Genomic DNA, 27548 nt, shown 5'->3' with positions numbered 1-27548 from the left:
TATGACCAGTGCATTTTCTTGGCAAAACTCTATTAGTCTTTGCCCTGCTTCATTCTGTACTCCAAGGCCAAATTTGCCTGTTACTCCAGGTGTTTCTTGACTTCCTACTTTTGCATTACAGTCCCCTATAATGAAAAGGACATCTTTTTTGGGTGTTAGTTCTAAAAGGTCTTGTAGGTCTTCATAGAACCGTTCAACTTCAGCTTCTTCAGCGTTACTGGTTGGGGCATAGACTTGGATTACTGCGGGCAGGAATCCCTCAGAAGAAATGGAGTGGCCATCATGGTCAAAAAAGAGTCCGAAATGCAGTACTTGGATGCAATCTCAAATTAAACATCAGACTAGGTCATTTCTTCACCTCTTAAAGACTCAGAACAAATATGGGCGAGCCCACGGGGTAGGTGGTGAAGCCCAAGAACTCCTTATAACCTTGAGTAATCTGGGCTGAAGACAAACCCGGCCTGTTGGAGGCTGGCCCCTCCTTCCCGCAGGACGCCCCAGGTGCCCAGGAGAGCCTGAGCTTGGCGCTGGGCCACATGGTGAGCTTGGTGAGAGTGCCAGTCTTGAAGTTTTTGTGTTGCCCAGGCACACTCCTCCTGGTTGGAGTTCTGGGTCCAAGGTCCAGGTGGCTGGCCCAGGGCAGATCCTTGGCTTCCCTGGCCTTGGTTGGCCTCAGTAGGATGAGGCAGGGGCCTGGGCAGGAGGAAGCAGCACACTGACTGGCCTCCGGCTTGAGAAAAGGATGGTGGATGGGAGGAAAGCAGGGAGGCGTGAGACAGACGCAGGCCTTCCGCAACTCAGGTGGTTCCTCATGCATCGCGGCCTGTGTATGGGAGGAGCTCTAGGCCCCTTGGCTCTGATGCCAGAGAGCAGCAGGTGTCCTCCTCAGGAGCCCCATCAACACTGGACACTCTATGCTGCAGCGCAGAGCAGATCCTGGCATTGCCCCGAGGAGTGCAAACGCAGACCGGCTGCCTCCAACCCCAGGGGCTCACAGCTCCCGGCCCTTTGTTGGTCACATGCTGGCCCGGCTCTGTGGGTTGAGGAGCCTGGCCTCCCCTCTCAACTGACCTGACTGCTCTTTCCAATCCAGGGCCAGCTCTTCCGAGGCTCCAGCCTGCTTTTCCGCCGGGTGTCATCAGGATCGTGCTTTGCCCTGGAGTAATCTGAATCACCTAAAACCAACCAACCAACCAACCGCGCTGTCTCAGCCTGGCCGCCGCGGGTGAGGCCTGATCATCTCGGGGCACCTGTCAGACAACCACCCCAGCGTCACCTAGATGTGCTCTAGCAGGGCTGGGCTTCAGTTTCCGTATTTCCCATGTGTCTGTCCAGAAGCAGGGGCGGGGTGGGGGTGAGGCTGCGTCCAGTGGGCTGGGCATTGTTGGACCCGGGGAAGGTGGGGTGGGGCTGGGGAATGGGGGCCCGATCCACTTTGCAGATTTCCCGAGTCGGCCTCGTGCAGGGGTCTTGTGGAGGCCCACGCTGGAGGGGTACAGGCTCCTGAGGTCGGGTGGCACTGCCCCACTCACACCCCTCAAGTCAGCCCCAGCTCTCATCCCGCAGCTCAGCTGGGAGCTTCGCGCTCTTGCTTTGTAAATAGGGTGTGATCCCCTTTCAGGGGGCTGCCGTCACTTCCCGGCCTTGGCTAGGAGGCTGTCTTTGTTTTTCTCAACACTACTTGTCTGATTAAGGCAGCACCTTCTAAATGGGAAATCATGTGTCTGCTCAGAATGTGTTCCTCTCCCTGTCAATTTAAAGGTTCGTCGGTTTAATGGTGATGCCTCACGTGCAGGAAATGGTTATCTGTGCAATTGTGAACACCCAGATGTTAGGCAGATCAGCGTCTCTAGTTGTATCCAGTTTAAAGTTCCTAATAAGATCTGACCCTTTGTCCCGCAAATAAATGCATCGGTGGTGATTTGGAGCTTTGTGGAGAGTGTCTTATTTTCATGAGCTTAACTGTCTGCAAGGAGAAGGCAATGGCAACCCCACTCCAGTACTCTTGCCTGGAAAATCCCATGAGCTGAGGAGCCTGGTAGGCTGCAGTCCATGGGGTCGCTAAGAGCCAGACATGACTGAGCGACTTCACTTTGACTTTTCACTTTAATGCATTGGAGAAGGAAATGGCAACCCACTCCAGTGTTTTTGCCTGGAGAATCCCAGGGACGGGGGAGCCTGGTGGGCTGCCGTCTATGGGATCGCACAGAGTCGGACACAACTGAAGCGACTTAGCAGCAGCAGCAGCAACTGTCTGCAGGGTGTTTCTCAATCCTTTGTGGTTGTATGAGAAGTGAAATGAAAGTTGTGTCCAGCTCTATGCAACCCCATGGACTATACAGTCTGTGGAATTCTCCAGGCCAGAATACTAATGTGGGTAGCCGTTCCCTTCTCTAGGGGATCTTCCCAACCCAGGAATTGAACCCAGGTCTCCCACATTGCAGGCAGATTCTTTACCAGCTGAGCCACAAGGGAAGCCCAGTTGTGTGAGAAGGGGCTGTAAAGTGACAGGGCTGGGGGCAGCCCAGCCTGGGCATGCGAAGGGCCTGGGCTTGGCGTAGATCAGTAGGCGGAGGCAGGGGGAGGGTGGTTTTCTGAATTAGGCCGAGATGCCAGTTCACAGAGCAACAGCTAGTGCACAGGCCTCTTCCCAGGGAGACAGGCCCTCGAAAAAGTCCTCCCAGCTTCAGAAAATGTTCCATGCAAAAGTCCAGCTGTCCTCAGCACCGTTTGCAGATGATATTGTCGGATTTTACCAAGTTGGTTGGGGTAGCAGTCATGTGGGTACAGCAGAAGGGGTATGCAGCCCAGCTGCAGCACCGAGCTTGGCCTTCTCTAGAAAAGGCAAAGCTCCCTCCATTTACTTCTGCCGAACACCAGGGCCTATAAACAGGCAAAACTTACAGATGGAACATGCTGGTCCCTGGAGACTGTAGGCTTCCAGCTGATGGGGTGGTAATACCAACTGAGGGCCAGCTGGTTTCCCCAAGTGTTCTCTGCCCCTGCCCTAGGGGAGCGGGCTTCGGGAGTTGGGGTTTGGGACTTAGGTCATATTTCCTCACGGCGTGGCTGGGTCCTGCCCAGGGACGGCCCTGGGATGCTTTTGCCGTAGTTCGCTTCACATATCCTTGTTCCCCGGAACACGGGAGCGTGCCTGTGCAGGTGTCCTGTAAATGTACATTGGTCGGGGGGTCACTAAGATCTTACACTCAAGCTCAGATAACCGAAGTGGCCGGGAGGGAAAGCAAATGGCAAGGCGAGTGGGCCAGGGCTCGCTGGCATGGATTCTGTAGAGAAGGAAGACCCTTCAGAGGCGGGTCTGCCACACAGCACGTGATCTTTCTCTAGCCCAGCATGGCTTCCCCTGGCACTGACCACTGCCCCGGGGTAACTGTTCTTCCCGTTGCTCCACCCTCAAGTCCTGTTCTTGGATTAATTGCTTCCTATGGGCCCCCAGATTCGAGTCTGAGCTCAGCTAGTCCTAAGAACCCCTCCCTCTGGCAGCCGCCGCCTCCCAGGTGTTTGGAGAAGCCACCGAGGTAAAGAGCCAGCCTGGGGGGCCTGGCGAGTCACTTTGAGGAGAGGCAGTGCCATTCCCGGGCAATACCCTGGGATCGCTGAATTTCAGGCTCTCGACTACATTTCCCAGGTTATCTTTCACATGCAGAAATGGCAAGAAAATCACCGGTGATACTCCATCTCAGTTTTTAGTTGAGCAGTTGCTAACCATTTTCAGTTCAGTATTCAGGTGCACGTATTGTATATGTTAAATGTGCCCTTTGTTTCCTGGACCTTTCATTCTTTGAGGATTGAATCCTCCCCTGCCACCCGCTCCCCTAACCCGCCATAGCACCTGGCATGTTTCTCCCTGTCCTGAAAACTAGAGTGACAAGGTCCTGATCTGAGAAAAGAGAGTGGATTGAACTGGGGTGGGGGAGGGCGGAGCTGTCTGCAAAAGGAGGGGTGATGGGAGTGGGAAAATCCTTGTGGACACCCCCCTCCCCTCCTGGAAAACCTAATTCCAGTGGACAAAGCGGGAAGGTCCCCTGACGGGCCTCTCGGGACCCCTTGTGATGAAGCCCACATCCCACGTAAAGGCGGTGGCAGTGTGTGCAGGGCGCCACTGGAGCCCGTGGCTGTGCGCAGACGTCTGGGAGTCCTGCAGCAGTGCACAGGAGTAGACCCACCCCGCTCTGGTCCCCAGGGTCTCAGGGTGCGAGACTGCCTTACCCCTCTCTTGGAACATGCCCTCCCGTTCTCACCTCAGCCCCTTTCCCTGCCACCCCTACTCCTGGCCAGTTGTCACAGCCCTGCCTGTCTACTCTAGGATACCATCTCTTGGCTTCAGTTATTTCCCAAAAATCTCCAGAGAGGTCCCTGACGTGACAGGTTTCCTGAAGGCTGTGGACACAGGCGCTGTTTATTGGCGGGAGGCCAGCCGATCCCACCCCAAAACGGAGGAGGGTGGCTTAGCCCTCCATCTGCTGGCTCTGCCCTGAGGCTGCCTCAGCTGAACGCCTCACAGGACTTGGGGCTAGCTTGAGAAAACAGGCTCACGAAAGCAGAGATGCCCTTCCCGCCTCAGGAAGGCAAGCAGGGTCAGCCTCTGGAAATCAATTAGTGTCACACATTCTCACCATAGAAGGAACAAAACCACATGATCGTGTCAATAGGCACAGTGTTTAACAAAATTCAACATCTGTTCATGATGAAAACATTCAAAAACCTAAGAAGAGAGCTTCCCCAACCTGATAAATGGCATCTACGAAAAAACCCATGGTTAATATTTTACCAAATGGTGAAATGTTTTCCCCATTAAGATCAGGAATAAGAAAAGACTGTTCTTACCATTACTTGACATTGTACTAGAGGGTCTAGCCAGGGCAGTTAGGCAAGAAAATGAAAAGTTATCTGGGTTAGAAGGCAGAAGTAAAGCTCTGCAGATGACATGATCGTGTATATAGGAAATCTAAGGAAGCCACTAAAAATGCTGTTATAACTAATAAATGAATTCAACAAGGTTGTGGTATATAAAGTTGATTGTATTTCTATATGCTTGTAATCAGAATAAAATGAAATTAATGAAACAGTCTCATTTACAACAGCATAAAAACAAACACATTTAACAAAAGAATTACAAAATTTTTATTTTGAAAACTATAAAACATTGTTGAAAGAAAGTAAAGAAAACCTAAATAAATGGAGAGACATCACATGTTCTTGGATTGGAAGCCTTAACATTGCTAAAATGATGGATTACATAATCCCTATAAAAATTTTGCAGAAATTTGACAAGCTGGTCCTAAAACTTATATGGAAATTCAAGGGATGTAGAATAGCCTAAAAAATCTTGAAAAAAAAAAAAAATCAAAGTTGGAGGACTTACATTTACCAATTTCAAAGCTTAACTGCAATACGATAGTAATGAAGATGGTGTGGTAGGTAATACCATAAAGACAAATACGTAAATCAATGGAATATGATTGAGAGTCTAGAAATAAACATTTACATTTAAATTCACACAATTAACTATAAAACTCTTAAAACATAGGCATAAATCTCTATGACCTTGGATTAGGCAAGGGTTTCTTAGATATACACCAAAAGTGCAAATAACAAAAACATTGATGTCAGAAGTCATCAAAATGAGCAACTTTTATGTTTGAAGGATATCATCAAGAAAAGACAACCCATAGAATAAGAAAAAATGTTTGCAAATCATTTATCTGATAGGGACTTTGATCTAGAATATATAAGGAAATCCCTATAACTCAAAAGACAAATACTCCAGTTAAAAAATGAGCAAAAGACTTGAGTAGACGTTTCTCCAAAGAAAAATACACAGATGGCCACTAATCACATGGAAAGATGCTCAACGTCATTAGCCATCAGGGAGATGAAAATCAAAACCACAGCAAGATACTACTTCATGCTTGCTATGATGGCTATAATCAAAAAAGACAAGTGTTGGTAATGTGGAGAAATTGAAACCCTTGTACATTGCTGGTGGGATTGTAAAATGGTGCAGTCACTTTGGAAAGTAGTCTTTGGCAGTACCTGAAAGAATTAAACACAGAGTTACTATATGACCAGAGTTAACCGTATGGTACCACTCCTAGTACGTACCCAAGAGAAATGAAGACGTATGGCCATTCCAAAACTTTGATATGAATGTTTACAGCAGCAGCATTTACAATTGCCAATTGTAGAACACACCCAGCGTCTACCAGTTGATGAATGGATGAAGTTATATTTCACATAAAGGAATATTACTTGGTAAAATCAGAAGGAATACAGTACTGTTTCATGCTACAACATGGATGAACCTTGAACATATACTAAGTGTAAGGAGCCAGATACAAAAGCCCACATATTCTATGATTCTCTTTATACAAAACGTCAGAATAGACAAATCCATAGAGACAATAGATGAGTGGTTGTTTAGGGCAGGGGCTGGCGGGTGGAGGAAAGGAGAAAGGGACCCTCAACAGGTATGGGGTTTTTGTTTGGGGTGATAAAAATGTTCTAAAATTGTGATAGTTGGCATTACCCTGTGAATATACTAAAAACCATTGAGTGATAACTATAAATCAGTGAGTTTTATGTTCTATGAGTTATTCCTTAATCATATATATCACATATGTGTGTATGTATATAGATATCATATAAATATATGTATGTATACACACAGATACATACACACATGCAGTGTGCAGCTCTGGACTGATTTCCTGTTTAACTGTTCATAGCCCAGCTTTGCCTGGAGCCAGTTGCCCGCCCCTCCCCTCCAGCCCCAGTTGGGGTCCCGAGCTGCCCTCACCCACCATTGTGAGCTCTATGCACACACACATTTGTGGTCTGCTGCCCCACAGCACTTCTAGACAATCCTGTGCTCCTGTGCTTTCCTGGGGCAGTGTCAGGGGGAGGCAGGTGTCTGGGACTCCAGAGCCCTTTCTCAGGACCCCTCCGTGTCCCAGGGGTTGGCCCAGCCATCCCTGAGGTACGTTGCTGACCTTGCGTCCAGGATGGGCCTGGGCAGCAGCACCCCCTGAGAAGAGGTTGTGTGCCGCTCCCATCTTGGGTCAGGAACCCAAGTGGCTCCACCACTCCCGGGAGAGTCAGCCCAGCACCCTTGGCCTCCCCTTGGCCCTGTCTGCCTCCTGCCGGCTACCTGAAGATTTTTTTTGTTGGAGGGGGTGTGCAGTTGGAAAGGAAAAGTGCTTCAAAGAACTCAATGGAGTGTTTGAGGGCGACGGGGTGTGAAGAAGAGGGAACGGTTGTTGTGGGTCTCCCAGGGCCCCCCAGCGAGCCCTCCCCTGCCCCCCACCCTTCACAAGCACGGAGACTGGTGCTCATACACAGGCTTTTATTCCGGAGTCAGGGGCCACCTCCCTTCCCTGGTCCCTGCTCCCTACCCTCCTGTAGAACCCCTCACAGATGGGGCTTGTCCTTCATCTGCCCCTCAGCAGCCACTGCCAGCTAAACAGGCAAGTTCAGGGAGGGGGACATTCAGGGAGAACCCTTATCTTGCCTCGGCAGACAACCCAAGGCCAAGGCAGGCAGAGACCTCCCTGGAATCCTCACCCCCCCACCCCACCCCCAGACTGAGAAGAGAGGAACCAGAGGGGCCCAGGTGATGCGTGCAGTCAGCGGGCAGCAACCTGAGCTCACAGCGGCCAGGCCCTGTGCCCCTAGAGAGGTCTGTGGATGTGGATCAGACAGATGCCCCACAGCCTTTCCCTTCCAGAGGGACTTTGGCCACGAAGCGTCTCATTTGGGGAGGGCTGGGGACAGGTAGGGGAGATGGCTGGAGGCGGCTGACCTCTTCACCTGGAAAAGGTAGGAAGCACTCCTGGGAACAGGTCCAGGCTCTGATGGCCCAAGGGAGAGGCCAGGGGACTGGAAGGGGTCGAGGGGTCCTTGGGAAGCCCTGAGACCTCCTGTTTCCGGAAGAGCGGGACTGTGACCACAGGACACCTGGAGAGCTGGTCACAGAGGCCACAGGAACGTGCTCAGAGCCACCTGCAGCTGGCTAAGGGGTGCACCTCCCCAGAGGCAGAGGTGCTCGTGGGGCAGTGCCATGGGTCGGCCCTGTAGAGGCCTCCTGTGGGCACAAGGCCTCTGGCCTGGGGTCTGGCTGGGGTGAAGGAGGGTTGCTGGGTCCCAGAGAGGACCTCCCAGGAAACTGTGGTCTCTTATTGGAAGAAAACAATCCAGAGGTGAGGGATCCCCCTGTGAGGCCTTGCCTTTGAGTGATGACCCCTTCAGAAGATTCCAGCCAACACCAGGGGAAGCAGTAGCAGCAGTCCCAGGAGGAGGCCCCCGACGTGCCCAGGGCTCGCATTTGACCCTGACCTGAAGCCATGCTTTCCAGGGCCCTCTGCATCTGCAGGAAGGGAGAGGCTTGGCCTCAGTCTGGACATCTCTCCCCACCCTCATGCCCACCCTACCTGGCACACACATGGGGACCCAGCGGCCAGGGAGGAAGCTCTTACTCGGGGGGTGCACGCCCCGCCTTGCCCACACCGCCTATGCTCGAGCAGGGTGCTGACATTCTGCAGCTCCGAGGGGAGGTAGGATGGGCTCCACAGGCCTTACCTGGCAAGGAGGACTGCAAGGCCAGGGTGCGCCCACCCACGGCATTGGCAGTGGCAGAGGCGCTGGGGGAGTTGGACAGGGACTTGGAGGAGGAGTGCCCTTTGTGCTTCAGCGTGGTCTGCAGCTCACCTGGCTTCTCCTGGGCTGGAAAGACTGAGGCCAAGATCTCACTGCAATGAGCCAACTCGGCCTCAGCCTCACCCTCCTCCTGGGAGAGGGGTAGCGGCTCCCGTGTCCCCATCAAGGATATCTTGGGGTGCAGAGAACTCTCTGGGATCCTGGAAGGCATTCTTGTACTGCTGGCCTCTTTGTCTGCTGATTTGGGGATGGGATCATGGGTTGATTTGGGGAGGAGGGTAGCTGGCCTCTTATCCAAGGAGAGCAGGCTGTGAGTGGCCAAAACAGAAGGGACCTTAGTTGCTAAGGAAAGTGGAGTCTTTGTTGCCATGGAAGGGGAGTCTTCCGTTACTAAGGAAGATGGGGCCTTGGTTTCTACAGAAGATAGAACCTTTGTTGCCAGGGAGCCTGAGACCTCTGTTACCAAGAAGGGTGGATGTTCTGTTGCTAAGGAAGAATCAATCCCCTCTCTCCTAGAGCTTGAGGCTTCTGTTGCTAGGGAAGATGGGGCCTCAGGTACCAGGGAAGACAAATCCTGAGCCTCTTCTGGGCCTCTGATGGGTTCTGAGAAGAGAGCCAAGGCCTGGCATTAGTGCTGCAAACAGGATCCTGCATTTCTCACCCCACCGCAATCAAGATGAGGAGACCAAATGTACTGTGAAGACACACACGCACGCACGCACGCACACGTGCACCCTCTCCAGCAAATATGTCCCTCGTTGTTTCTTGTGATTGACATTTGCCCCTTCATCCACCTCCTTGTCCAAGTCTTCCCCTCTCCACACTCGTGCTTCCACTTCTACAGGGGACTTCAGCTGGATTACTGTTCCTAGCACACCCATTGCATCTCAGGCCCTGGTCCCTCTGACCACCCATCTGGCCACACACCCCAACCCCTGCACTTGCTCAGGGAGCCCCCGACTCCTCCATCCTCTGCTTGGAGGGTAGGAAGTTGGTCCCTTGGAATGCCAGGGCACCAAAGTAGGTATGCAAGGAGGGCAAAGCAGGCCAAGTGGCCTTGGAAACCTGGACACGTTGGGGCCGCTGAGGGTTCCTCCCATGGCCCACACAGCTGCTCTGGAGCTGCAAGAGGCTCTAGACCATCCAGTGGGTGTCCCCTGCCTCACCTTCCTTCCCCCTGTGCCACGCCTCCCCACCCCAACCGGACTCACCACAAAGGGAGTTTTTGCAGTGGTAGCCCAAGGGACATTGGGAGCACGGAGTCCCCTCTTGGTAGGGCCTCTGGCCCTTCACGTTCCCCCTGCAGGAGGTGAGGAGAATGCTGGGGGCAGGGTCCCAGCCAACCCTGACCCTATCCCTCATACACACGCCTTGTCTAGAAGTGCTCCCTGGGTCTTACTCAGCCTGAACTAACTTGCTGGACCGATGAGAGCAGACTCCATTGGTGCCCTCATAGCTCCCCAGGAGATGGGCCCCAGATCGGCCCACTTCCTCTTCCTGAGACTGTGTCCAGCCCGGCCTTCCCCTTGGCTCTTGCCCACCCCTTCCCCCAGGGCTCCCTACCCCACTCACGGGGGCTCATAGTTGCAAACCAGCAAGTGGATGTTGGTCTCCTCAACACCCTGGAGCTTCTCACAGAAGTGGGAGCCACAGCCAATCCTCTCTGTCTTGGCCCAGACCACCTGAAGGAAGGCAAACCCAACAGTTAAGCCTGGGCAAGATGGTTCCTAGCTAGCGTCTCTCTACATCAGCCTTCCATGCGTGAGAGAGGAGGAACCTTATATGTAAGAGCCAGATTCCTGAGGACACACAGCTTCAGGACAAAAATGTCCCAAGCAGTCTCCTCTCAACCAACCACACACACTATTTCACCAGGACTCTATCCCTCTGAAAACCTTCCCCTTTGACAGACCCTCGTGAATTCTTCCTGAGGGCTCTTCCTAGAGTCCCTTACATTTTAAATAAGGGATGTAATCTTAAAGGAATGAATCTTAAACGGGTGAATCTTAAACAGGAGAATCTTAAACATTAGCAACAAATCAAAACAAGCTTTTGCACTGCCACTGGCTGAAACAAGCCAATATAGCCTCCCTTTGCTATTTCTAATTTCAGTCTGCCCAGGAGTCACTCAATCTGAAGCCAGTTTTTGTTTGGTTGGTTTTGTTTCATTTGTGTGGTAAGATCAGGCTCTCACTGTTAACTGTGAACAACTTCCCAGGATCGGGGTCTTGCGGCTTGACTCAGCTGAGAGTTCCCTAGGTACCACTGTTGAGCATCTGCCAGGCAGAAATGACCCCAGAGTGCAGATGCCTGAGAGAACACAGGGGTGGAGGCGGGGCGGTCCTCTCCTGCTGGTTCTGCCAACAGTTCCTGCATGTATGGGCATGTGAGAGGGGAAGAGGGCAGGGAGGGCTGGGGTTTCACAACTTCCTGATCTGGATGGGTGATGTTGGGATTTCCTTCCCTAAAGATCAGCACTAAAAATACCACCCAAAAGAAACACTGGAAAGTGGAACTGGTGGATATGGGTGGGAAGGTGGCTGGTTCGTTTCCTTTTCCTTTTTAAAAAATTTGTCGTGTTATTGTTTGAACAACAAAAGAGCATTGGGAGGAGGAAAAAAAAGAATTCAATAACACTAATGTTAATTCCTCTACACACACCCCCACACCCCTTGTTCGCAAATGCAAACTTTCAAAATGCAGTAAAGCAATGAGTGGCTGCAAGAGTCAGGAAATACTCTCAGAAGGCTCTCTGAAACCTTCACTCTGTGACCATGTATTCTCTTATTTAAATTTTTATTTATTTATTATTATTCTCTTATTTTAAAATTGTTAGAAGCTAGCTTAAAACCCAACATTCAAAAAGCTAAGATCATGGCATCCGATCCCATCACTTCATGGCAAATAGATGGGGAAACAATGGAAACAGTGACAGACTTTATTTTCTTGGGCTCCAAAATCATGGCTGCAGATGGTGACTACAGCCATGAAATTTTTTTTTTTTTAGCATGAAATTAAGACGCTTGCTCCTTGGAAGAAAAGCTATGACCATCCTAGACAGCATATCAAAAAGCAGAGGCATTACTTTGCTGACAAAGGTCAGTCTAGTCAAAGCTTTGATCTTTCCAGTAGTCATGCATGGATGTAAGAGTTGGACCTTAAAGAAAGCTGAGTGCAAAAAATCGATGCTTTTGAACTATGGTGTTTGAGAAGACTCTTGAAAGTCCCTTGGACTGCAAGGAAATCCAACCAGTCAATCCTAAAGGAAATCAGTCCTGGATATTCACTGGAAGGACTGATGCTGAGGCTGAAGCTACAAGTACTTTGGCCACCTGATGGAAGAACTGACTCATTGGAAAAGACCCTGATGCTGGAAAAGATTGAAGGCAGGACAGAGGATGAGATGGTTGGAGGGCATCACTGACTCGATGGACATGAGTTTGAGCAAGCTCCAAGAGTTGGTGATGGACAGGGAAGCCTGGCCTGCTGCAGTCCATGGGGTCGCAAAGGGTCAGACATGACTGAGCAACTGAACTGATTCTCTTATTTTGCATGTCGTTTTTAAAGACAAAATTAAGATGGTGTATTTGCTTTATCAATCCCTGGCAGATGAGGAGGAGCAACTTGGACACTCTGAGAAATGACAAAAGATGGACAGTGAGAGAGGGACAGGAGAAAAGAGGGATGTGTTTACTGTTGGGACAAAGAGCCGTGTGTAGCCTTGGCCAGCGGACAACATTGTTTAGATCGCCTGGCACAGTAAGTATCCTCAAGGAGAAAGGCTTCGGGAACACTTAATTCAGGTCTCTTCAGGACCAGGAGGCCGAGAGGGCGGGAGCCGCCTAGGTTTTCAAAAGAGACAACTGAAGATGGTTTGTGAGAAACCGAACTTCGTTGGGGCCTGGACAACACCCGAATTGCTATGGAGATAAGACTCTTATGAAGGATGGAAGCAGGGGCTTAGGGACTTCTGGGATCTACCTGAGGGGAGAGGTGACCCCGCCCATTACCGTGGGGGCCCCGCCCATTGCCATATGGCTCCGCCCATCGCCGTGGGGCCCCGCCCCATTGCCATGGCCCCGCCCTCCCGGCCAGCCCCTCACCTGCGTGTAGTGGCCGCACATCTGGCCCGCGGCGCAGCTGATGGCGCTGAGGTTGTAGTGTTCACGCTCGTGGTGCCACTCCTCCATGGCCAAGGGCACGTCCAGCCCCTCGCCCGTGATGGCAAACAGGTTCTCTCCGCGTCGCCCTCTCTCCTTGTTGTGGCCCCACACGCACTGCTGCGCGTAGGCCTTGGCGAAGGCGGCCAGCTCCTCGTCCCACCTCTGCAGGGGCGGGTCAGGGATCAGGGAGGTGAGGACGCCTCGGGCTCAGGGGAGGCGGGAGAGGAGGGTGGGAGAGGGGAGGGGAGGGTGCCCACGATTCTGTGGGGGTGAGGATAGAAGATTGAGGATGTCCTGGGGGGCCCTCTGGAGGAGGAAGACCTTCCCCTCCGTGACTCCTGGCGGTGATCTGGAGCAGAACTCTGGGCCCGGTGGGCTTCTGTGGGGAGGTGGGAGGGTGGCACCCCAGGTCCGGAGGAATTAGCCAAACTTGGGACCATCCCTCAACTGTGTGGTTTTAGATAGATTGCCTACTTTTCTGAACTCTCATAAGACTTTGGGGAGAATAAATGGGATGATGTTTTTGACAGTGGAATTATTAATTAATATGAATATCTGTCTACATGAAAGGTGGGTTGTGGTGCCCTGCCAGGGCTGCCTGAACTGTCCTGAAGCATCAGATGTCCAATGAGATGTTCTGGGGCTGGGTGGTTTATTCAGCCATTCTGCTCCCTCTACCCACCCACCAGAAATCTGACTGAGGGGCCAGCACTCCCCTTTAACCTCCCACTCTCTGTGGCTCGGATGGTTAAGAATCTTCTTGTAATGCAGGAGACCTGAGTTTGACCCCTGGGTTGGGAAGATCCCCTGGAGAAGGGGATGCCCTGAAGAAGATCCCCTGGCAAACCACACCAGTATTCTTGCCTGGAGAAGTCCATGGACAGAGGAACCTGAAGGGCTACAGTCCATGGGGTCGCAAAGAGTCAGACACGACTGAGTGACTAACACTTTCACTCACTCCCCTTGGGATAGCCCGGCCTCCATGGCTTTTCTAGTTTCAGGCTTCCCTCCCAATTGCTCTCTTGTCAACTAGACAACCACTTTCCCCAAGAAAATGAAGTGTCTCTGTGGGACGCTCACTGAGAGAAGTGTTTCAGAGCTTTGGTGGCCCAGAGAGCTGTCTAGTCCCGAAGGCAGGGTTCTCCAGGGGGTACCTCTGGTGAGATGGTAGGAGGGGGCATTTCAGGTTAGGGGGCCACAGAGGTTTTGTGTCCCTGGCAGGGTCGACAGGCCCAGTGTGGGTGGGAAGAGGGAATTAACGAGGCATCTGACCAAAGGATTGAGGAGGGAAGCCTGGATCCCATTAAACTTTGTTCTTGGCCTCTCCTGGAAATGGATGGCCTGGCAGCAACTCTCGCTCCACCCTCTGGGGGCCCCGCCAGCTACAGGAGCCAGACGGCCCATAAAGAGCCAAGAGCGTGGGTGACCCTGAAGGGAGGGGGCCGTGTGGTCACACCCACTCCTCCCCCAACACACGACACGGTTCTCAAGAGCAGCTGCCTGGGGCAGGAATGGGAACCCTAGCTGGATAGCTCTACCACTGTAACTTTCAGGTGAATCCCCTTCCCCTCTGTGGGCATTTTTTGTCCCAAGTCACTGGTCTCTGAGGTTCTCGCAAATGGGGAGTGGTGGAGAACAGGAATGGGGAAAGGGGCCTGGTGCTGGGGTCCAGGCTCAGGGTGTCTGGGATGACCTTCGGGGCTCCAGACTAGAGCGTAGTAAGCTCCTTCAGGGTGGCCAGCATAGAGCAGGTGCTCAGCAGACATCTGTCCGCTGTTGACATCTATGACACAGCCCTGCTCAAAAAAGCAGGCTCCTCTACAGACCTCGGCTGTAATTTCTGTTCCAACTGGATGCCTTGAGCCCCACCATTAGAGAGTCACTCCTGTGGGTCTTAAGGCTTCTCAGTTGTCCAGAGACCCTTGTGGAGAGGCTCAAGGGTCACAACACCCACCCACAGTAGCCAGTTGGTCACCATCTGAAAGCAAGTCCATTCATTCACTCATTCATTCATTCAACAGTCCTGGGCACTATGCCAGCCCTGGGGTGATGGTCAGAACTAGGAATCTCAAGATCTCAGTGTTATAAACCACTAATTTAGCCACTATGTGGTAACTGACAGCTATGCAATGGAGTAACCTTTACCAAAGGGGGCCATTTAGCCCAACCTGAGGATGGAGACTAGAGGAGGGCATGGCAACCCACACCATGATTCTTGCCTGGAGAATCCCATGGACAGAGGAGCCTGGTGGGCTACAGCCTATGGGGTCACAAAGAGTCGGACATGACTGAGCGGCTGAGCATGCATGCACGAGGATGGAGAAGGAAATGTGAAGCTAAGTGTTAAAAGTGAGGCACTGCCAGGTGGAGAGGGGAAAGGCGTTGTGAGCCGAGGCAAAACATGAACCAAGAGGTGGAGAGGGGAATCCAGGTCTTGGTGGGAGGCGACAGCTGCTGGGTTACAGAGGAAGAAGGCGTGCAGGAGGCAAGGCTGGAGAGGCAGGAGGCAGGACCAGACACCCAGAGCAGGGCCTCTCAGGGGCTGGGGCTTTAGCTGGAGGCAGCAGGGAGCCACTGTGGGCCAAGGAAGGGTTTTTAGCAAGGTCAGACCAATGTATCGGACCTTCCTGCTGGTTATAAAGGCCAGAGGCTGGGGAAGCAGGTAGAGGCTGTTCTAGAAGTCCATGGGAAAAGAAACACTGAACCAGGATTGTGTCAAAGAGATGGTGGGGGGTGAGAGGAGATGTTAGTCAAGAACAGTTGGGCCTTCTGGGAGGTAAAAGTGGTGATAATTAGACTTGGAGGCTGAGGGAGAGAGGAGTCTATGATGACACCTTCCTGACTCAGCCTGGATCCATTCCCTCTTCTGTATCACTTATTGAGCACTTACTGTGTGCCAGGCACTGTTCTAAGTACTTCACACATAGTCACTCATTTTGTCCTTACACCCACCCTACGAGAACTGTTATAGTGTTGTCATCTCTGACTTACAGCTGGGCACAGAGAGGATATATAACTTGGCTGAGGTCACACAGCTAATAAAGGGCAAAGTCAAATGTGAACCCAGGCCATCTAACTCCAGAGTCTCGCATTTATCACTGCTGAAGCTGAGCCTGAACCTTGTCCCAAATTTAGCCTGATGTCCCAGTCTAGCCTTATACCCTCTTCCTCAGACCACTTCCTACCAGGCAGCAGCACATGTCGTCAGTATCTGAACTGCTTCAGAAAGTGTTGCCCCACTCCTGAGGTCCACCTCTGACTGCAAAGAAGTTCCCAGCCTGTTGCCCCCAGCCTTAGCCAGCAAGAATGTAGGCTATCAGGAACCTACCAACGGGGAAACCGAGGCCCAACAGTGAGTTCCAGGCCTCAATCAGGGAACTGTAGGAACAGCTGGTACCAGCATCTGTGCTGTGCTTAGTCGCTCAGTCGCGTCCAACTCTTTGATATCCCATGAACTGTAGCCCTCCAGGCTCCTCTGTCCATGGAATTCTCCAGGCAGGAATACTGGAGTGGGTTGCCATGCCCTCCTCTAGGGGATCTTCCCAATCCAGGGATAGAACCCAGGTCTCCCAAATTGCAGGCGGATTCCTTACCAACTGAGCCACCAGGGAAGCCCTGGTACCAGCATCAGGGGCTCCTAATTTGTTGTCTGCAGCTCCTGTCGGTTGCCAAGGCTGACAGAACTGGGAAGGGGGATACTGTGTGCACCTGCGGAGCTGTAGATCTCTCTCACAGGTCTTCCTGTCTGACCCCCAGGGCAGGGGTTGCCAGCGTCATGTGATCAGGAAACAGAGGCTTTTGAGGGTCACTTCACCCAGAGTCACGGAACCAGGTTGGACGGAGATGTTAGAACTCTGGGCTTGGACCCCACAGGTGCAACCTTGCTCTTTGGCACCCCCTAAGGGGCCCTGGACACTGCTCCCCACCTAAGGGTGACTGGAGAAGATGGGCCGGTCTAGCCCTCGGCCGGGGGCAGAAAAAGGGGTCAATCGCTCACTTTATCTCTTTTAATCCTGAGCATCCTGTCCCCCAACCCTGCATCAAATAACTCCCCCTCTGACAGTGGTAACTACCTCCCCAAATCTGGCTTCTGTCATTCGTAAGTGTGTCTATCTGCGTATGTCCTCCACCAGCATGCAGTAGTACTTTTTACATGTTTTTAAACCTCATGTAAATATACCCTAGTCTACTTAAAAAATGAATATGTATATATTTTTTGAGATTTCACTTCCCCCTATTCAATATGATATCTCTGAGATTCAGTCATGTTGATATTAGTTGTTGTTTTAGTAGCTAAGTTGTGTCGGACTCTTTGCGACCCCATGGACACTGTAGCCCACCAGGCTCCTCTGTCCACGGCCAGGCAGTGGGTTGCCATTTCCTCCTCCAGGGGTACCACTGAGCCACCAGGGAAGCCCGTATGTTGACATAGAGCTCTAATTATGATCTCATTTTGTAGATGGGAAATTGAGGATCTTTCCTAGGTTAAGGGGCCTTCCCTGGTGGCTCAGTGGTGAAGAATCTGCTGGCAGTGCAGGAGATGTGGACTTGATCCTTGGGTTGGGAAGATCCCCTGAAGGATGGCAAGGCAACCCACTCCAGTATTGCCTGGACAATCCCATGGACCGAGGAGCCTGGTGGGCTATGGTCCATGGGGTTGCCAGGAGTCAGACACCAATGAAGCGACTGAGCACGCACGCGTGCACAGCAGGTTAAGGGACTCACCCTGAGTTACTGGCCTGTCGAGTGGTCGAGCAGAATTTGATGCGTGTGATCCAGAGCCTTCTCTGCTCCTGGTTCCTGTTCTCACCCCACCTCCTTAGTCCATCCCTCCTACCCTGGGTGCTGGTTCCCATCCTGCTGCCTGTTTGTTCTTCTCCTCTCCTTGGAAGGCACTTGAAAGATGATTTCACCCCGGTGTTAGGAACTTCCTGTGTTTCCTCTCCCAGGGGCATGTGCATTTTAGGAGGTGCTGGGAAGGGGTCACTGGGTCGGGAAGCAGGGCTTCTAGGCCCAGTTTACCAGGTGTGGGACCTGCAAGCTCCTGAGGGGCCAGCAAGTCCCTCTAAGCCTCAGTTTCCTCATCTGGATAATGAGACTGCTTATGGGGCCGGAGAATTCTACAGCGTCAGGGACCCTGTTTGTGTCGGAGAGATGAATCTGAGGGATTCATCCACTCATGAATGAAGCCACTCATGAGATGAATCCACTTGTGGAGCGAAAGGGGTTGGCGGGGGTCTGGGCTGCACTCACCATTTGCAGCATGTTGGTGGCCGGCGGGGACACCTGGGTTCGGTAGAGGTTGTGCAGCTCCACCATCACATGTTTCTCCTCTTCACTGAGGGCTCCGGCGGGGCCTGGGGCAGCCCCCAGCAGTAGCAGTAGTGGCAGCAGACACGCCAGGAGGCTGCCGGAGCCGTGCATGGTGGCCAGTCCTCTCTGCCTCTCCCGTTCAGGGGTCTGGCAGCTGGATTTAAAGTCCTTCCTACACAAGCACCACCCTGGCTGGGACGGGCGGGAGGGGCTGAATCTGGAGGCCTGGCCCTGCTCACACAATGTCTCGGGGAGGGCAGGGTGCTTGGGTCCCGACCAGAGCTGAGTCCACTCCCAGCGTTTCTCCCCCCTCAAGAGTCCTTGGCCAGAGCCTCCCTTCTCTCGGTAACGGGGGCTCAGGCCAAGAGCCATGTGAGTTCTGCAGTCCCTCCTGACAGGTCCACAGAATCACAGTAACTTCTGCAGTGACTGCTTGCACACCCAGTGGTCACACCCACTGGGTGCTAAGGACACATAACAGGAAGGAAGCCACATGGACTCTACGCTCAGAGGACTGGGCAAGATAAGAAAGCTGCAGGTGGCTTGTGGAAGGATAGAGGAAGACAGGGTGTGTTTGGTAAAGGTTGGGCCAACCTCAATCTGAATCTTGGTTCTCCTCCCTTTCTAGCTGTGTTTTTGGCAGTTTTCTCAACTGAACCAATGACAGTAATAGTACCTACTTCATGGAGCTGGAAGGATTAAAATGAGATCAGATATACAAAAAGCACCTAGTACGGTACCTAGCACAGAGCAGGCCCTCGATGGGCCTTCCCTGGTGGCTCAGTGGTAAATAATCTGCCTGTGATGCAGGAGACGTGGGTTCAATCCCTGGGTTGAGAAGATCCCCTGGAGGAGGGCATGGCAACCCACTCCAGTATTCTGGCCTGGAGAATTCCATGGACAGAGGAGCCTGGTGGGCTACAGTCCGTGGGGTCGCAAGAGTCAGACGCAACTTTGCGACTAAACGACAATAGCCCCTGACAATAGACAGCAACCGCACTGCTTTGGAGTAGCGTTTTTCACTATAGAAAAACTATGGCTTCCATGTGCCCTCAGCGAATGCATGTGCTTGAGGTACTTATTTGGAGGTGGGATGCTGGGACTCTTCCTGCTCTGAATATATAGAAGATAGACCATGTCTGTTTCTTCTTTTGAAATCCAGAGAGCTCACAAAAGCAGAGCCGTGAGTGAGCTGCTGTAGCAAGGACTCTGAGGGGAGGGTGTTGGAAGGGAAACAGGCCCAGTTGCGGTGGTCAAGCCCTTGCATTGTAATGACCAAGCGGGGACCAAGTTCTTGGCCTTCACACGGTAGGAAGCTGGAATCGGTCATCTCTTTAATTAATCAATTTGTTTTTGGCTGCCCTGGTCTTTGTTGCTGAGCACAGGCTCTCTAGCTGTGGTGGGCAGGCTTCTCAGGGCCGTGGCTTCTCTTGTTGCTGAGCACTGGCTCTAGAGCACTCAGGCTTCCGTAGTTGTGGTGCACAGGCTTCGTTGCCCTGTGGCACGTGGAATCTTCCCAGACTAGGGATATGACCCGTGTCCCCTGCATTGGCAGGCAGATTCTTAACCACTGGACCATCAGGGAGGTCTTGGAATCAGTACTTCCAGAGTTCAGCTGGGATCCTCGAAGCCTGCACTCTCAGTGAACTATATACATAAGAATAGTCCAGATAGTGCAGTGGGGCAGAATTTATCCACCCATTCATTCATTCATTTAACAGAGGTTTCACAGAGCTTCTCTGGGTGGGGAAGATCCCCCGGAGGAGGGCATGGTAAGCCACGCCAGTATTTCTTGCCTGGAGAATCCCATGGACAGTGGAGCTTGGACAGCTGTATTTCAGAGGGTTGCACAGAGTTGGACACGACTGAAGAACTTAGTACTGGCACGCTCCATTGTGCCAGGCCCTGAGCTGGGTGAGTAAGAGAGATCTGATGATCCCCACCATCAGGAAGGAGGAAAACCACCAGGAAGCATGCATAGCTTTGTGGATAAGAGTGTGGGGCTTATCATCTGGGTGGACTTGGGCAAGTTTTTCCCTGCTTGCTGGCCTGTTTCCTCAACTGTAAACTGGGCTTAGAACAGAACCTACCTCATAGGATGGTTGTGAGCATTAAATGAGTTTAAACACGGACAGGGCTTGGGATGGTGCCTGGCACACACTAAGTGCTCATTGAGTTAGCCAATATGAATGTATTATTATTATTATTACAGGTGGGAGGAATTACAGGGCCTTCAGTTCTAATAGAGAAAAATAATGCAGCAGCCTGGCCTGGCTTTTCCTCTGGGAAGGATCCCCTCTTGGACTGGGGGAGCCCACAGCTGGAAGGGGAGGACGTGTACACTTGGAGGGGAGGTAGACTGCGGAGGCAGAGAAGGAGGAGCCGGCTTGTCTGAGAGGGGAGGGTGAGATGGGAATGAGACTGGGAGGTTGACCAGAGCTGGCCTGACTGTTTGGGGACTGCTATGCAGCCAGAGGGCCCTACTCCACATGCACACATCCCCCCATGGGCTCAGAGCCCTTGCTGTGTGGGTGATCTCATTTACTCCTCAGATGACAGCTCTGAGGTGGGTACTGTCATCACCGCACAGGAGAAAACTGATGCTCAGAGAGATGAAGTGATGTCCCCAATGTTGGGGGCTGGGAAGGGGTACACCAGAGCCTGGGACCTCCAACTGGGGAGAGAGGGAGATTGAGGGCAAGCAGACTGGGGACAGAGGGGTGGAGGCCAGGAGGTGAAGTCAGGGGAGGAGGCGGAGGAAGCACGCAGGCTTGGCTGTGCTTTACGTCAAGTACATTTTTCTCTTTAACCAGGACTTGGAGGAAATTTGTTTGTTTTTTTTTTGAAGAACACTGTATTAATGTTTATTTCTAACGACAAACAGAACATCAGTCCCTTATTTGTACAAAAATACCTGAATGTTTACAGTTAGGTTCGTGAGCCGAGGAGCTATGTACAGAAAGGAGCAAAGCACGTGGGACAAAGGTTTTGTCTTTTGGGTTAATCTGTTCTGCGTTCCCTGAAAACGTCGACACGTCGGGCGATGCCATGCTCACCACACCACGGCATCAGAGCCCCCGAGAGCCAGCCCCACCCCCGCAGAGGTGCGTCGATGGAAATTTGTTTTTTGAGTTATTATCTGTATATATTTTAAATTGTTTTTCTTTTCTTGCTTTTTTTTTTTTTTTTTGGCTTTGCTGCATGGCTTCCTGGATCTTAGTTCTCCGACCAAGGACTGAACCAGGGCCCCAGCAGTGAAAGTGTGACTCCTAACCACTAGACAGCCAGGAAATTCCCCAAATTTTGAATAGCAATATAATTCCACAAGCCAAAAAGAGGGGAAAACTTCCACCTCTGTAGTATTCACCTTTAGTCTTTGAGTGAGTGCTACTCCAAGTGTGGTCCATGGCCCAGTGCCATTCTGCCAGATGGTCACTGCTCCTCCTTAGCACAACAGGTTCAGAAGACAAGAGCAGGCACTGAAGTACTCTTACAATTTGACATAATTTGGCCTAATTGTTTTGTGTCTGCTGAACATGTGATTCAAAAATTGAGGCGTCTTGTGCTGTCACTGTTGTTCAGTCGCTAAGTTGTCAGACTCTGCGATCTCATGGACTGCAGGATGCCAGGCTCCTCTGTCCCCTACTATCTCCTGGAGTTTGCTTAAATTCACGTCCACTGAGTCGATGATGCTATCTAACCACCTCATCCTCTGTTGCCCACTTCTCCTTTTGCCTTCAATCTTTCCCAGTATCAGGGTCTTTTTCAATGAGTCAGCTCTTCAATTCAGGCGGCCAAATTATTGGAGCTTCAGCTTCAGCTGCAGTCCTTCCAATGAATATTCAGGGTTGATTTCCTTTCGGATTGACTGGTTTGATCTCCTTGCAGCCCAAGGGACTCTCCAGGGTCTTCTCCAGCACCACAGTTTGAAAGCACCAATTCTTCGGCGTTCAGCCTTCTTTATGGTCCAACTCTCACATCCACACATGACTACTGGAAAAACCATAGCTTTGACTATATGGTGGATCTTTGTGGGCAAAGTGATATCTCTGCTTTTTAATATGTTGCCTAGGTTGGGCATCACTTTCCTTTCAAGGAGCGAGCGTCTTTTAATTTCATGGCTGCAGTCACTGTCTGCAGTGATTTTGGAGTCCAGGAAAATAAAATCTGTCACTGCTTCCACTTTTACCTTCTATTTGCCATGAAGTGATGGGACCAGATGCCATGATCTTAGTTTTCTTAATGTTGAGTGTCAAGTCAGCTTTTTCACTCTCCTTTTTCACCCTCATCAAGAGGCTCTTTAGTTCCTCTTCACTTTCTGCCATTAGAATGGTTTCATCTGCATATCTGAAGTTGCTGATATTTCTCTGAGCAGTCTTGATTCCAGTTTGTGATTCATCCAGCCTGGCATTTCACATGATGTATTGTAGGAGGCGCTAGTGGTAAAGAATTTCCTGCCAATGCAGGAGATGCAAGAGATGTGGGTTTGATTCCTGGGTCTGGAAGATCCCCTGGAGAAGCAAATGGCAACCCACTCCAGTATTCTTGACTGGAAAATTCTATGGTCAGAGGAGCCTGTGGGTACAGTTGGTGGGGTTGCAAAGAGTCAGGTATGACTGAGAGTGCACACACACACACACACATACACACACACACACTCTCTGCATGTAAGTTAAATAAGCAGGGTGACAATATACAGCCTTGATGTACTCCTTTCCCAGTTTTGAACCAGTCAGTTGATCCATGTCCGGTTCTAGCTGTTGCTTCTTGCCCTGCATATAGGTTTCTCAGGAGACAGGTAAGGTGGTCTGGTATTTCCATCCCTTTAAGAATTTTCCAGTTTGTTGTGGTCCACATGTAAAAGGCTTTAGCATAGTCAGTGAAGCAGAAGTAGATGTTTTTCTGGAATTCCCTTGCTTTCTCTATGATACAACAGATGTTGGCAATTTGATCTCTGGCTCTGTCTTTGCTAAACCTAGCTTGTACATCTGGAAGTTCTTGGTTCAGGTATTACTGAAACTAACTTGAAGGATTTTGAACATAACCTTACTAGCATGTGAAATGAGCACAATTCTAGGTTAGTTTGAACAGTCTTTGGCATTGCTCTTCTTCGGGATTAGAATGAAAACTGACCTTTTCTAGTCCTGTGGCCACAGCAAATTTTTCCAAGTTTGCTGACATATTGAATGCAGCACTTTAACAGTATCACCTTTTAGGATTTTAAATAGCTCAGCTGGGATTCCATAACCTCCACTAGCTTTGTTCATAGTAATGCTTCCTAAGGCCCACTTGACTTCACACTCCAGGATGTCTGGCTCTAGGTGAGTGACTACACCATCATGATTATATAGGTCATTAAGACCTTTTTTGTTTGCATCTTGTGTATCTACTTTTCATTTTGTTTTGCTAATAATTTTTAAAATAATTTAAAATTTTTATTTATTTTGTCTGTGCTAGGTCTCCGTTGCTGCCTGGGCTTTTCCCTAGTTGCGGTGTGTGGGTTTCTCATTGTGGTGGCTTCTCTTGCTGCGGAGAACAGGCTCTAGGGTGTGTGGGCTCGGTAGTTGCGGTTCCTGGGCTCTAGAGCACAGGCTCAATAGTTGTGGCACATGGGCTCAGTTGCTCCATGGCATGTGGGATCCTCCTGGACCGAGGACTGAACACGTGTCTCCTGCATTGGCAAGCAGATTCTTTACCACTGAGACACCAGGGAAGCCCTCTAATAATTTTTTTAATGTTTTATTTTGAAATAATTATAGACTCACAGAAAGTCACAAAAATAGCAGAGTCCCACAAGCCCTTTACCTAGCTTCTCCCAGACATCTTATATAACTGTGCTACAGTATCTAAACAAGGAAACTGACATTGGTGCAACAGTGTTGTACTGAATCTACAGACCTTGTTCAGATTTCACTTACCTTGCCGTACTCCTTTCCCAGTTCTGAACAAGCCAGTTGCTCCCTGTAGTACACATATGTGTATGTGCACATGTGTGTGCATGTGTGGTTCTGTGCAGTTTGATCTCAGATTTGTGTAGTCGTCATGACAACTAATATACAGAAATTAAAGCAACTTCCTCTTGTACCTCTTTATAGTCTCAACCCCCACTCCTAACCCTGTTTCCTGGCAACCATTACTTTTTTCTCCATTGCTATTGTTTTATAATCCAAGAATATTATGTAAATGCAATCATATAGCATGTAGCCTTTCGAGACTGACTTTTTCACTAAGCATAAATGCTCTTGCAGTCCATCCAGGTTGCTGCATGTGTTAGTATCAATAGCCCATTTCTTTAGCTGGCTGAAGGGTGTTCCACAGTACAGATGTGCCATGGTCTGTGTAACCATTCACTCTCGAAGGACATTCAGGTTGTTTCCAGTTTGAGGTTATTATAAGATAAACATGGTGTATGGATTTTTGTCTAAACATGAGTTTTCATTTCTCTCAGATAAATGCCGGAGAATATGATTGCGGGGTCTTTTGGTGAATATGTATTTTGTTTTACAAAAACAGTGAAATTACGTTCCAGCTGCAGTGTCTGAGAGATCTAGTTCCTCCCCATTCTTGTCAGCATTTGTGGTTATCCTAGGTGGCTCAGACAGTAAAGAGTCTGCCTGCAATCTGGGAAACCCAGGTTCAATCCCTGGGTTGGGAAGATCTCCTGGAGAAGGGAATGGCTACCCACTCCAGTATTCTTGCCTGGAGAATTCCATGGAGAGAGGAGCCTGGCGGGCTACAGTCCACGGGATCAAAAAGACTGGGATACAACTGAGCAACTAACACCTTTTTTATTTTTATTTACACCATTAATGTGGGTTGAATTGTGTCCCCTTAAAAGATATGATCAAGTCCCAACCCCCAAAACATATGCCTATGATCTTTTTTTGGAAATACAGTTTCTACAGATATCATCAAGCTAAGATGAAGTCACACTGGATTAGGGTGGACCCTAGATTCAGTGACTGGTATCTTTATAAGAAGGCTATGAGAAAGCACAGACACACAGGCAGGAAGGCTGTGTGATGACGAAAGAAGGGACAGAGATAGAGACGATGCAGCTGTGAGCCGAGGAGCACGGGGATTGTCAGCCGCCTCAGGAAGCTAAAAGAGGTCTTCCCTGGCGGTCCAGTGGTTAGGACTCCGCACCCTTAAAGCAGGGGTCAGGGAACTAGATCCCAGATGTCCAACTAAAAATTCACATTCTGCAACTAAGACCTGGCCAGCCAAATAAATATATTTTAAAATCTTAAAGTGTGAGTGATAGTTGCTCAGTCGTGTCCGACTCTCCGTGACCCCATGGACTGTAGCCTGCCAGGCTCCTCTCTCCATGGAATTCTCCAGGCAAGAATACTGGAGTGGGTTGCCATTTCCTAAAAAAAAAAAAAAGAAGAAGAAGAAGATAAAAGAGACCAGGAAGGATTCTTTCTTAGAGCCTTTGGAGGGAGCATGGTACCCTTGATGTGTTTGTTGATTTCTGGTCTAAAGAGCTGTGAGAGAATAAATCTCTGCTGTTCTAAACTGCCAAGTTTGTGGTAATTTGTTTTGCAGCCGTAGGAAACTGATGGGCCCCATTCTAATCTGTGTGCTGTGAGAGCTCATTGTGATCTCACTTTGCATTTCTTGGTGGATGATGGTAGTGAATGTCTTTTCATGTGGGTATTTGCCATCCTCTTTGGTGAAGTGTCTGTTCACGTCTTACTCATTTCAAATTGGATGTTTTTTTTTTTTACTGTTAAGTTTTGCAAGTTTTTTTTAAAAGTATATTTTAGGCACTAGTCCTTTTTTTATCTTTTTTATTTACTTACTGTATGTATTTTTTGGTCATGTGGCTTGTGGGATCTTAGTTCCCTGACCAGGGGTTGAACCTGTGCCCTCGGCAGTGAAAGTGCCGAACTCTCACCACTGGACCACCAGGGAATTCCCTGGATGCTAGTGCTTTAATAGATATATGTTTATTATTTATTTTTATGGCACTTTACAAAACTACTGATTTGTGATGGACTGGAAATTTTACAAACACAAACAGGTCCTTCACCTTCTCAAACTGGGTTTGAGAAGCACAGTCCCAGTATCTTTCCTTCTTCTTTCCTTAATGAAGCAATTGATGCTTTTGAACTGTGGTGTTGAAGAAGACTCTTAAGAGTTTCTGGGACTGTAAGGACATCCAACCAGTCAATCCTAAAGGAAATCAGTCCTGAATATTCATTGGAAGGACTCATGCTGAAGCTGAAACTCCAATACCTTGGCCACCTGATGTGAAGAACTGACTCATTTGAAAAGACCCTGATGCTGGGAAAGAGTGAAGGCAGGAGAAGACGGGGACGACAGAGGATGAGATGGTTGCATGGCATCACCAACTCGATAGACATGAGTTTTAGCAAGCTCCAGGAGTTGGTGTTGGACAGGGAATCTTGGCATGCTGCAGTCCATGGGGTCACAAAGAGTCGGACACGACTGAGCGACTGAACTGAACTGAATGAAGCAATAGCACATGTACAATGTTGGATTCTTTTTTTTTTCCCCCTTGGAAGTTATCATAAATAGTTTCTGTAATTTGGTCCTATCTTCCTAATGACCACTTTGCAGTGTTTGGAAAATAAAAACTGCGAAATTATTTTCCAGCTACATCATAGAGTAGCTGTGATGTCAGTTAACCAGTTCTCAAGGTTATACATCAGGTGAATCACTTCCCTTTGGGTGCAAGGTTTTTTCTTATATTGTGGGTATTGTTTTTTTAGTTCTCATTCTCATCATTGTAGCTCAGCTTGCTCTTTTATTAGCATAGACATAGCAGACTCGGGCCAGGTTGCTGGGTGCCACATTCTGTGTTCTCATGGAAACAAAAGGTCACTGGCACGGAATCCAAATCACTCTGAAAGTCCTGGCTTTTGCAGTCCCCAGCCACTTGATGGTACAGCAATTCACTGTATAGTGAATTATCTTTGTGTTTCTGGGTCAGGGAAGGAGAGGAAGTAGGGGAGATGGAAGTGATGGGGCAAGGAGAAAGGAACAGAGGAGGGGATCACACAGACAGAGGTACAGAGAAAGGCTGGGGAGGAAGAGACAGACGGGAGGCAGGGTGAGTGCCAGAGGAAGGGAGATGATGAAAAGGGGGTCTAGAGAGTTCAGCGGTGAAAGCAGGTCAGATGCTTCCAGGTTCTAAGCATGAGTGTCATTCACTAGCTGGGCAAATCACTTACGCCCTCAAACCTCACTTTGTTCATATGTAAAATGGGATAATACCACCTTCTTCAGAGACTTGCAGGGGTGATTCAATAAAATTAATGTCACATATGTAGCACTTGAAAAATGGTAGCTGTTGTGAATCAGTAGAAAGAGGCAGGAGGTGCCCAGGTGCCTTGATGGCGCAGAATGGGATCTGCTAACTAGTGTCTT

The 27548-nt window shown here is 50.1% G+C and overlaps 2 protein-coding genes across 4 annotated transcripts in view; one reads left to right on the top strand and one right to left on the bottom strand.

Annotated features, from left to right (window-relative positions):
* Positions 1-1927, top strand: part of MTCH1 (mitochondrial carrier 1) — a gene marked incomplete at its 5' end in the record, with an annotated part of 18487 nt that extends 16560 nt beyond the window's left edge. The window contains one exon of the mRNA XM_010848739.1: positions 1094-1927. Coding sequence (XP_010847041.1) covers positions 1094-1165 — 72 coding nt within the window. The remainder of the gene's footprint in view (positions 1-1093) is intronic.
* Positions 1928-5024: 3097 nt separating this feature from the next.
* Positions 5025-18521, bottom strand: PI16 (peptidase inhibitor 16). Of its 3 annotated transcripts, none has more exons than XM_010848678.1 (7): positions 18093-18521; positions 12780-13001; positions 10249-10358; positions 9888-9976; positions 8728-9279; positions 8247-8386; positions 5025-6057 (listed from the first exon to the last, which is right to left on the bottom strand). In XM_010848678.1, the coding sequence occupies exons 1-6, from the start codon at positions 18261-18263 to the stop codon at positions 8265-8267; spliced, it is 1266 nt and encodes a 421-aa protein (XP_010846980.1). In that variant the 5' UTR covers positions 18264-18521; the 3' UTR covers positions 5025-6057; positions 8247-8264. The 3 variants fall into 3 exon arrangements, with proteins under 3 accessions (XP_010846980.1, XP_010846978.1, XP_010846979.1); XM_010848676.1 differs by having other exon boundaries at positions 8599-9279; positions 18093-18519; XM_010848677.1 differs by lacking the exon at positions 5025-6057 and adding an exon at positions 7350-7830 and having other exon boundaries at positions 8599-9279.
* Between the last annotated feature and the right edge of the window lie 9027 nt (positions 18522-27548).

This window comes from Bison bison, unplaced genomic scaffold (genome assembly GCF_000754665.1).
Source record: "Bison bison bison isolate TAMUID 2011002044 unplaced genomic scaffold, Bison_UMD1.0 scf7180017864270, whole genome shotgun sequence".
Classification (NCBI taxonomy): domain Eukaryota; kingdom Metazoa; phylum Chordata; class Mammalia; order Artiodactyla; family Bovidae; genus Bison; species Bison bison.
The sequence above is the reverse complement of the archived record's forward strand: the minus strand, read 5'-3'. Positions and strand labels throughout refer to the sequence as shown.